The sequence below is a fragment of the Solanum lycopersicum genome, chromosome 2 (genome assembly GCF_036512215.1).
Source record: "Solanum lycopersicum chromosome 2, SLM_r2.1".
Lineage (NCBI taxonomy): Eukaryota > Viridiplantae > Streptophyta > Magnoliopsida > Solanales > Solanaceae > Solanum > Solanum lycopersicum.
Window position 1 is genome coordinate 51,846,450 of NC_090801.1, and position 11,789 is coordinate 51,858,238.

At 35.0% G+C, this 11,789-nt stretch overlaps 1 protein-coding gene across 6 annotated transcripts; it reads left to right on the forward strand.

Moving 5' to 3' along the window:
* The first annotated feature begins 236 nt into the window (after window positions 1-236).
* Window positions 237-11,670, forward strand: LOC138341740 (uncharacterized). 6 transcript variants are annotated; one of them, XM_069293399.1, is made up of 9 exons: window positions 237-345; window positions 445-547; window positions 3,138-3,253; window positions 3,869-4,320; window positions 4,937-5,122; window positions 5,527-5,634; window positions 8,063-8,266; window positions 8,341-10,208; window positions 10,539-11,670. In XM_069293399.1, the coding sequence occupies exons 3-9, from the start codon at window positions 3,178-3,180 to the stop codon at window positions 11,104-11,106; spliced, it is 3,462 nt and encodes a 1,153-aa protein (XP_069149500.1). In that variant the 5' UTR covers window positions 237-345; window positions 445-547; window positions 3,138-3,177; the 3' UTR covers window positions 11,107-11,670. The 6 variants fall into 6 exon arrangements, with proteins under 6 accessions (XP_069149500.1, XP_069149499.1, XP_069149498.1 ...); XM_069293398.1 differs by having other exon boundaries at window positions 445-522; window positions 3,133-3,253; XM_069293397.1 differs by having other exon boundaries at window positions 445-522.
* The last annotated feature ends 119 nt before the right edge of the window (window positions 11,671-11,789 follow it).

The following is an 11,789-nucleotide window of genomic DNA, read 5'->3' on the forward strand; positions in this document are numbered from 1 at the left end:
CATGCTCTCAAAAGAAGAAGAAAAAGGTTGAAAGTTGTTTTATATTTATTAAGTACTTTTGCTCAATATTGTTAATAATATATTTTTATTATATTATTATATACTATTATATTATCAAGTTCATACATAATATATTGATAAAGCAAATATTAACTAAACAAAATTTGATATTTTATTAATTAACTGTGCATAAATTGTGAATATTAATTTTCTATAAATAAATCAAACATTGCGAGAGCACATACATTATTTATGCAAAAATTCGTGATTGAAATTATTTTTTGTTAGTACGGACTAACGCCACGAAGTCGATACAATCGAGGACTGCTTGCAAATTTCGCAGAAGTTATTGCAAATCTCTTTTTCGTCCCTAGGGTTTCCAATTCATTTCGTCCCTTAAGATTTCAATTTCAACAGTTCACCGTGGTTTTTGTCAATTGACAGGATGACAATGGCGTAAATTCTGTTCACCGGCGAGTTACTTTGTCACCTTCACAGACTCTGCGCCGGCACTTTCTTCCGGTATGACATAAACAGAACTATCCAGGCAATTTATGCTCTCTAGTAACTTCGATTCCTTTTCTGATGTTATTGTTCTAACTTTAAGCTTGAGAAAACATATCTTTTCCGTGCATATATAAGTGTTTGGACTGAATTTCTTTTTGACACTTTAACCAAATACGCTAATGAATCTGACTTCTCCTTGTGGATTAGCTGAAATCAGTCTCAATTGGATTTATTTGTGTAGTAAATTAAGGCTTTATCACAATTGACAAAATTTTATGAGGAGCAAAATTGAAATTAACAATATCTCGTTGTTCTGAAGATGATCACGTTCTTTTTTTTTCTGAAACTGGTAGCGTTGTATTCCTCAGCGTCAAGGATATGCTGGAGAATATGGAAGAAACTACTTACAGAGAGTCTAACAGATCTACAAGCTCTAGTTTCTCTGTAACTGTTTCTTTACATCAAAACACCAAAAAGAAAAAGGGATTCAATACAATTCCATATAACTCTATGAATGGAATTGGACCTAGCTTCAAAAAATCTGCTATTCCTCTCTCCACATAGTCCACCAGATGCAATGTGGAATGATTTTCCACCGTCTCTTCTGGCTCTTGCGCCAACTCTTCTAATCCAGCAACACAGCAGATCTGCATTGTGCTCAGGCACGGTCTGTTTTGTGTCTGTGAGTAAAAAATAAATTCCATAGTTGTGCAATGAATATACGGTGCAAGAGAAGATGACAATATGATCTGTTTTCCCACCAAGTTGACATCTGGATACTATAATCCTCCATATTTTTCTTCAAAACCTCTAGCAACCATGTGAAACATTTTACTTTAGTTGGTGCTATGTTTTTCCAGACATTGTTCCATAAACCTTGTTATCTCACATTCTCTTAGTATTCGAAGCATGTTGAATGGAATTCAGAATTGTTCTCAAGTTCTAAATGAGGAATCAATAAAGTTTTAAGGAACTCTGCTCTGAATACTCTACTTCAATTTGCTGCTTCTAAACTAGGAAAGGATGCCTTTGTTATGTATGCTTTAGTATGCCTTTGTTATCCATACTAAAGTATACATAAAGTATGAGTGCAAGTGCCTTAAAGTTGACGTTCCACTGGTAAACAGCCAGTAGGACAAGGAATCACGTGTTTAGCTTTCCAATCTGAGTTGGCACACTAAAATTTATTCTAGTCAAATTTGATAAATAGTTTCTTCGTTCAACTTGTTTGATTGACTGTGTGCTGCAAATCTGCTGCTTCTTTTTTCAAATGTAAATGTGCTTCATTATGCATAAAATGGCATTTAAAATCCTGGCTACAAGAGATGTGCCACTGTCAAGGTACAAATTTGCTTTCCCTACCTTTATTCAGACAATTCCGGGTGGTCCTTCCACCACTTGCCATATAGATAGTGTACATGTTGGTGGCTGTATTACTATTTCTTCCTCAGATTTTTACTCCTTCTTGCCCGATTTCCACTCCTCCTTCTTGGCCGGCGGGGTGAGACTGGCGAAGTGAGAAGCATCAGAAGATGATGCAACGTCGAAGAAAAAATCGTATTTCAAGTGACTTCTGATCGTTAACGGGGCTAAAATTATGTTCAAATCAACCAAAATTTATCTCATCTAAGCATGAATAGAACTTATGTTTTTCCAAATACAACTCATGTTGATTTAGAGCAAAAATCAATGCTACAATCACCAAATGAAATTTTAATTTGATATTGGATTTGATTTCCTAATTTAATTTTGATTTGGTGATAGACAAAATGAAAATAATGTTATGACAACAAGGTTGTCAGCTAAGAAGACCAAAGACTGAGGTTAAACAAAATAGAAGAAGAAAATGAAAATATCTAATTAAAACTAAGAAATAAAAAGTATAAATTAAAACAAAGAATTGAAAATCATATAATAATTGACACGTGGCAAACAGTAATTGGTGCGTGCATTCACTTCCTTTCTTATAAGTGGGATTGACCTGAAAATGAGATATTTTTATCACTTATAAATTGTTCAATGGTTCACTACTCTTGTAAAGTTTAAGTGTCTTTATAAAGATGAAAGAATATTAGAGAAAATGGAATTGATTTTAATTTGGTAACGATTCATTTGGTTTAGTGGGTCGAATTTGGATTGAAAAGAGAAAATCAGATAATTTCAATTGAAATCGAGTTAATTCGAATTGATTTAGAACTTTCCGTCAAATAAAAGGTATATATGGTGAGATTAGCAATGGTAGAGATAAAATTAATTTCACTTTAACAATAAAAATATAATTAACCAGTAAAATAAAAATGAGGAATATTTTTGACCCTTGTCCCTTAAAAAAAATAAAAAAATATAGTGTCATTGATTTTATTTTCTCTTAATTTTACTCCGCTAAATTGTCCCAAAGTCCAAACCCTGACAAATATTTTATTGGGATTTTGTTTTCAAAAAGAAGAAAAGGTTCGTCGTGAAGCCTCACTCCGCCTCCGATGGCACGAATAGACTGATTGAACTCTCACTTTAAAAACATATAATTTTCTTCTTCTTTTTTCCTTTTTCCGATTCTACAGAGGTACAATTTTCTCTCCACTCATCTCTCTCCTTACTATCCATTTTTTTTTGCTGTTGATTAAGTTCAGTTCAGAAAAATTCAAGCTCATTGTCCTTTGAGAGAAGACAATGGAGAAAACTCCATCCGCTTGTGCTATGCAATGGAGCATAGAACTTGAAAAAGGCCTCCGTTCTAAAAAACCTGGTGAGTAACAGTTTCTTTGTATGCTTATTACCTATTCTATCGTAATGTATTTTGTTGTTAGTTTGAATTTAGTATTTGTTTTCATTGTTACTTAAATTTATCCCATCAGATTTTTAAATTCATCTTTAAGTAGCTACTAAAAGTCTCATTTTACGTCATCATATCATTACTTTATTTTTTTTCTTCTCATTTTATCTTTGCTTATCATTCAAATAATCTTATTCTATGATAATTTTTTTTTAATAATAGTTCTACCTCGTATCCTTTATCTTGGAGATTAGTCCTTTAAATTGTTGATGTGTGGCACTATGTAACAACGGAAATGATACAATCTGGGCAAATGTTATATATCAAAGCAATACGATGCATTATGAAATGATATGTAACAACCATCTAAACAAAGTGTTATAGTGCTGTACTTTGTAATTTTGTCAGTCAAATCAATTCCTTTTTATAAGACCTTTTTGTTCTTAAAATTTGTCAATGATGATTCCAGTTTTATTGTCAATGTATGTTTAATGCTGTTATGAAGAATTATTGTTCAATTTAAACTATTTTATGATTACTATTATTGTTTCTGATTGATACTTTTGTATTCTTTCGCACGATGGTTAGGTAAATCTATCGAAGCCATACTAGATATTGGGCCAAGACTTGAGTGGTGGAGTAGAGAGTCCAATCTTCATGCTGCTGAGTACAAAATATTTGGCTTAATTCCGGGGGAAGATAAGCTATTTGCAAATGCTATCCTTCTTAGGCTTGCAGATGCATTTAAGTCGGGAGACGAACATATGAAGATTTGTATAGTGAAGATTTTCTTGTCAGAGCTCAAGCAGAGGAGGCAGCTGAGGAGCCAGGGAAGAAAAGATGAGGGAATCCTTTCGAAGGATAAAGTAGATAGCTATAGAGAACTTTTGACTAGAATAAAGATAGTATTCGACTCTGGAAACGTTGAAGAAAGAGCACTGGCTTTAGTTCTATTTGGTTGCTGGGCTCATATTGCAAAAGATAGTGCTGATGTTAGATACCTCATCCTTTCAAGCTTGTGTTCGATGCATATTCTGGAGGTAAAACCTGTCCATCTTAATGAGTACTATAGATTGTTTTAACATTATTAGCGTAACATTGCTTACTGTGGTTTTCCACTAAACAACTTTAAAGTACATTAAGGGCCTTCTATGAGAGAATTTCTTCACAACAGATTACCAGTGCTTGTAAGATTCAGCATAGGGAAGCCGTTATAAAGGTATAGGAGTACACAAAGTTTAATCTGATGTTGCAACCTGTCCTTAAAACATTTGGTTGGAAAATCTGCTTGCACTTGGAGCTTCCCGGTTCCCAACACACTATTATAGGGATGATCTGGAGCAAGGTGTGCTCAAGAGAATTACCTGTTGGGATGGAGCACTAGTGTTGTAAGATATGAATGATCGAAATTTCCTGCCATTTTACCGAAATAGGACGCCAAATAATTTCCAGATTTTGGCAGCTTACTATCCAGTCATAAATAAGCTCTCCATGTTTTTTTTTTTGCATAATTAAGGAAGTGCTTGTAGGAATTTACACTTGTGCAACACACTAATCTAGACTATTATATTATTTACAGCTGTTACATATTGTTCCGTTTGCCTCTAACTTTTGACATGATTGATAATTGAACAACCATTTTGCGTCTATCTACAGGCAAAGGCTTCTTTGTTTGCAGCCGGATGCTTTTCTGAACTGGCAGATGATTTTGCTTATGTATTTCTGGAGATGCTTGGAGGTCTGTTGGTCTCATCTGAAACATCAAGGGCTATAAGGTTAGCTGGAGGACGTGCTTTTGCTAAAATGTGGTGCCCAATTTTACTAGCAGATATAGCTCATAAGGTTCAGTATTTCTCTTTAATATGAGTTTCTGCCACCAAATACATGTAAATTTTCTTATTGCACCTGTGACTCATTCCATGGACCCCCTATCCTTCTGTCCCTTTCCGCTCTATTCTAAAAGAACTTGTTTTTTGAAAAAGCACTGTTCAGAAACCATGTAAATACTCATATAGATGACAAAATTATGCATAGTGAAATGCAATGTTTTTCTTTTTCATGCATGACATGCAAGTGATCATCTCTGAACTAATTGTGACTATTGCTCTAGTTTTTGTTACAAGTTCCTCAAAATAAGTTTTTAATGATACCAGGCCGATCTGTATTGTCTGACAATTTGCTTAAATGATGAAGAAGTGAGTTCAGATTTCTATTGCAGCACTAAAATTGACTTTTTCATATTGCAGACTGGTGTGAAGCTTATCCTAGAATCTTCGGAAGAAGAATTCTCTTTGGTGATGCTAGTTTCACTTTCCGAAATTGCTTCTAAGTGGACACCTTTAATTCCTAGACAGGTATATATTTTGCTCATTTTGTTTGATTTGCATCTTTTCTAATGTCAACCAATATAGGAAGAGAAAGACAGAGAAAAACAAAAATGATTAGGAAAATAAGAAAAGAAATGAAGTCTAAGTTTTTGTCTCTGAGATGAAGGTAAAAGAACCGCACACTCTAGGTTGTGGCCTTGCGGTCAACCAAATGGATTGAGACCTCAAATCTAGCAAAGGCAAAAAACACTAGGGGGTTGTTTGATAGCTGACTAGAGTTATACAGGTATTAGTAACTTAGTTATGAGAAAATTTATGTATTATTTTATGCAGGATTAGTTATGCATGGTTTAGTTATTCATGTATTACTTATAGATGTATTAGTTATTCCATCTTGTATCCTGCAAAAGTTATACATAGATTCCCTCATAATTTATACATGTATTCATTATGAAGGTTTCTAAATTACAAACCAAACATTGTATTAATTTACACATAATACTAACCAACTACCAAATATGGTGTTGTTTATGTAGGATCTAATACATGTAAAATATTTGTCCTAACAAGCTACCAAATGGCTCTGGGTGATTTCTTCCCATTTGTCCAAGCCATGGGGGATGTGCTGGTGGAAGGTAGGAGGTGCCCTGTGAAATTTGTTGGGCTACGCGCAAGGCACAAGCTGGCCCAGACAATATGTTTATCTCAAAAAATAAATAAGGTAAAGAACTTCAACAATTATAAAGTTAAAATATGAAGTCAGGTTAACTTTTTTGAAATAAAACTTAAAGGACCCTAAAGAGCACAAAAGAATGTTTATCATATTCGGAGGTCTCTATGTTATGCAACAAGATGGATATGTTAGTAAATTGTATGGCCTATAGGTCACAGGTTTGATATGTGGGAGCAAACAATAATGCTTGCATTAGAGCAGGTTATCTACATCACACCCCTCGAGGTGCGGCCCTTCCTAGGACCTCACTAATGTAGGATGCCTTCTGCAACAAACTGTCTTAATTTGAGGTTAATTATAGAGAAAACACATTAAAAAAAACCCGAACTTGCTCGGACAACTTACTTTAGCACTTAAACCATACGGGCATTTAAATACCCCCTTAACATCTTTGAAGTGAATTAAATACAACCCTAAGGGATGACGTGGCAAAGAGAGCGAATTCACTCACCTAATAGCGTGTGAAGAAATTAAAAAAGGAAAAAATAATTATAGAATCATACACATGGCATTTTTATATAGGTCAATATATAATTAGTATTTTAAATATTATTTTCCTTATATATTAACTTTTAATAAGATCCAAAAATAGATTAAAATGAAGTTTTTACCTCTTCTTGGCTTTAGCAACAACTTTAGCTTTGAAGTTTATTGTTAAAGATGTGGTGGATCTATTTTTGGATCTTGGAAGTAACTTGGAATCCGATAAAGATGTGGTAATGCTGGAGAAGGAAATGTGGAGTAAATTTTATGGGGCTGGGTTTAGAACTCCCTCTCAAAAGCTTTGAAGCTCACTCTTAATGGTGTATTTAGGAAGAGAGTGATAGCGAATTGGTGTTTTGGGAGTTACAATGATAGGAGTTTGGATGGTGAAGCTCGTTGAAAAATATGAAGAGGAACAAAAAAAATGAACAGTGAAAAGCTTAAAATGATGAGGCAGAAGAAGGAAGAAGAAAGAAGTGAGGGGGCTGGGTTTGGGGCGATGTATTTTTGATTAATTAATTAGTGCAAATTAATTTTAAGAACTGTTAAAGAAAATATGGTGAAATAAATTAATAGAAAAATTAATTAATGACGTGGTGCTGACATGGATATGTTGTGGTACTTACATGGCTATGATATGGCAAGTGAGAGTGGTATTATAATCTCAGGATGGTTTTTGTAACACTTCAAAAATGTTAAGGGGGTATTTAAACACCCGTGTAGTTTAAGTGTTAAAGTAAGTTGTCCTGCCAAGTTCGGAGGATTTTAAGTATTTTCTCTTAATTATATATTGTCATAATCTTGCAAAATTTTAAAACAGGATATGAAAAGAACCACGTGAGGTTGCCTAAGATGGTTTTAGCATCTCCTATGTGAACTTCCAGATATATCATTGTAGGCATGGGGCTGGTTATAGAGAAGCGTTTGCCAGTGGAAGCAAAGTCTGAAATATAGAGAATCTCCAGCTTTAGAAGACCCCTAATTTGCTTTAGAAGACTAATTTTTCACCAATATTAGAATGAAATAGGCCTGGATAAAGCACAATGTATATAGATGATTCATATTAACTTACACCTACTAGCTGGTTGATTGATTGATTTAATAGGAAAGCCATGCAATCTCAGTCATGGCTGAGTTGGTCTGTGCAAACAAGCTGAATATAAAATATTGAAATTAAGGATATCTATTATACTTAATATCTGATATTTTTGCATATTTATCTCTTGATTTTGGTTACAGGTGGAATTGCTTTCCTCATTTTTGACTAAGGACAGAGGTTTGCGCCTGCAAGTTATGGCATTAAAATGTCTTCGTTTCATTTTAGCCAAAGGAATGTATCACTTCCCGGCCAATTCAAATGTGACTCTAAAGTTGTTTGGCGTCATAAATCAGTTAGATTTTCCACCAGCTTTGCATTTTGATGCTCTAAGAGCTTTATGCAAGGTATTTCCTCTCGATCTGTCAAATTTGTGCTATTGTAATCATACTAGTACTGCTTACGGTCTCTTCCTTTGCAGATACTCCCCCCCAACCTAGATACAATTCCATGCACAGAGATCCTCACTATTTTCTCCAAGTTCTTACAAGTTGTTGAGGTCAAACTACAATCTCCAGTCATCTCAGAGAGGGTGTTTGCAATTCATGTATTAGCATGTATTTTTGACAAGCTTTTGGGGATACTGAAAGATGCAGCAGGTGGAATTGGCTCAATTGTTTCATCTCGCATGCTTACATTCACCTTAGATCGCATCTCCCAACTAATTAAGTTAGAGGTTGATAATCCTCATCCAGACAAAGGAACGGAGCAGGAGGTAAAGAGTTTACTTTTTATCTTAGTTGATTTGGTTGGAAGACATCAAGATCTCTGTGGTATTGTGCTGGATAAGATCTGTATAGTTATTGAACATCTGGTCGACGTGCTTAATGAAATTACTAGTATGACAAATTCAGTCTCAAAAGATCATCATATAACAGAGCTTGACAAAGAAAACCATACATCAACTGCATCAAGAGTCTTGATTTATTTATCTCAGATTCTGATAACTTGCTTTGAAAAGCTGGATATCTCCACTGGTGGTGCCACTGAAGTCTTTAACAGAATGGAGCACCTGGTTGAGCATGTGCACCAGTGCAGCTTACTTCCTGTTTACGTCCACCTAATATATGACTTTTTATTGCACTTCCATGCTGCATATCAGTGTAAGTGGCTAGAAATAGGGGAAGATCTGGGTTCTAATAGAAATTTTCGTCCATCTCGTTATAATTCTCTCTCACATGATGGTCCCCTGTCCCAGCATGAAATTCTCATTATTGATCGTGTGAAGCAAATTTTGGTTAAAAAGGATTATTGGTTGTCTTATAAGCTGGCAAAATATGCGGCATGCAATGGTGCATGGTTAGTAGCTGCTTACATATTTGGGGAGCTAATACCTATGGTCCAATCTGATCTCTGTTGTTTTTGGTTAAAATCCTTATCCCATCTTTCAGAATTAGAAAGGAAATTTCAGTTGTTCGGGCTTACTCTTTCTGGAAATGCAGCTGGGGAAATTATGACAGCTGATCAGATTGAAAATGTTATTGGGGCCGCCAACAAGCTTTGTTCTTTAGAGGAATCTTTTGATGCCTCTGTTTCTGGTCTTGCTTTTAGTTTTCAGAGATGGTTTATTACTTTAAGATCAAAGGTTGTTCGAACTGTGGCAGATGTACTAAAATTATTGAGCATGAATTTGCTTTCACAAGATGCCACCAGTACAAAACAAATAGAGGCGAGGATTTTGGTTTGGCACTCAAATTCTTCTAAAGGACTCAGCTCATTGTTGCAACTGCTTGCCCATGCTTCTTCCCAGTTCATGATGCTAGTAAAGGAATTTGATCTCTTAGCAGCGTCATTCATTGTCATGGACAGGAAAAGTATGAAGATAGTTTCTGATCTTGGATTGAGTTGTTCACTGTTAGCTTTTAGTACTGGATTGACATTACGTTTGGCCAGTTTCCGTGGTAAACAAAATTGTAGTACTTATGGTCTTGAAACTACAGACGAGCAATTTCATGCTCAGCTAGTTCATGACTTGTTAAGAAGACTTGGGTTTACAGACATAGAGACTAGCAAAAATCTGCGGCATCTTTTGGATTTCCATCGAAGCTCTAGGAGCTGTTCCACGCAAGAATTCCGAAATGAAGTCTCTACAACTTCTGTTGAAGCAAGAGATATTGCTAAACTTTGTAAATATTCCGTTCAGAGACTTCTTAGTTTGCAAGCGATTCTTGTACATGAAAATAATGGTATATCCCAAATTCCTCGTGATGCTTTGCCGTTGCTGTTCAATATTATTTTCTCGTGGATACAGATTCCTTTTCGGACTCCCAAGCATTTTTTTCAATTAAGGTAACTGAAGTTTCATTCATAGACTTCTACAATTAACTAGAAGGAACTATTATTGAATTTATTGAGATATTCTACTGCTGTTAGTCTGTTTCATATTTCATATGGTAGCCAACTTATACTTTAATGTCATCGACTCTTTTTGATCTGAAATTGTCTTCGGTGGGAATATAAGCAACAAGCAGCAAGCAGATCATTTGAAATGGTAGTGGATTTTTAGAGAAAACAAGTTTTGAGATCTGCTTGATTCAATTGGATTGGTTCTAGAGTTGTACATTTTTATTCAATATTAGAACTCTCATAGTATTCTAATATTGAACTGTGAAATGGCAGGCCCCCTATTTCTGCTGAACTTTTCATAACAAATGAAGATGGTAAAAGGATAGACGATATATCTGTCTTCTCAGGCTTTCAGCTCCCTCTAACTCTGTGTATTCAGCTAAGAAATATATCGCAAGACCAGCTGTCTCAAGTGTCGAAGTTGTATTGCATCCTTCACTCAAGGACATCCTTTCAAGTATTCAGTGCAAACAGGGATAAGAAGGTATCAGAGTCCATTTGCCAAGCTTGGAAAAGCGATCACATGGTAGGCCTTAATGACAAACTATTGCACTTCACAACAGGGACTACCGAGAGGGATGGATTACGTGCTATGGAAAATGCTGGAGGGAGTTCGGCTGTGGATAAATTTGTGTGTTTTGATCCTAATGAGAAAGGGCAAGGATTTGCAACCTGCTTGCTAAATGTTTCTGCATTCCCTGTGGGTTCTTACCAAATCAAATGGCACAGCTGTTGTATAGACAAAAATGGTGCTTACTGGAGCCTTATGCCCCTGAACACTAATCAGTTCTTCACTGTACAGGAATCTTTTAATAGTGGTCAGTCTGTTAGAGTGCCATAGATTGCAGTAATTTAGTTAGAGCTAGGATGATATTTCTATTATCAGAACAAACAATCTGAAGCTTATTGGTGAATTGCCTAGTGTAACATGGACCCAATCTGACTGTTAACAATAGTGCCAGATTTATAGCCATGTTTACACTATGGTTGATGCTGCAGGGTGGCTGTTAACTGCCACTGCTTGGTAGATGGTGGTGGATTAGACATGTGCTTGTGCCAGCAACGTGAAGAAAACAACGAACATATTTTGCTACATGTGTGTATATACTCAGGATTATGGAATAGAATCCTTCAATGGCTACAGGGACAACCTCCGGGATCACAAAGCTGGGAGCTTACACTTCCAATGGATATTAGGGAATACTATAGGGAATTTTAGAGCTGCACAAGCGTTTAAAATGATATATGCTAAATGTGTCAATTACATTGTTTGACGAAATTATATTTTATTAAAATGATGTCAAGAATCTTAAAACGAGAGCTAGATTAGAATTTTATTCATGCTCTCAAAAGAAGAAGAAAAAGGTTGAAAGTTGTTTTATATTTATTAAGTACTTTTGCTCAATATTGTTAATAATATATTTTTATTATATTATTATATACTATTATATTATCAAGTTCATACATAATATATTGATAAAGCAAATATTAACTAAACAAAATTTGATATTTTATTAATTAACT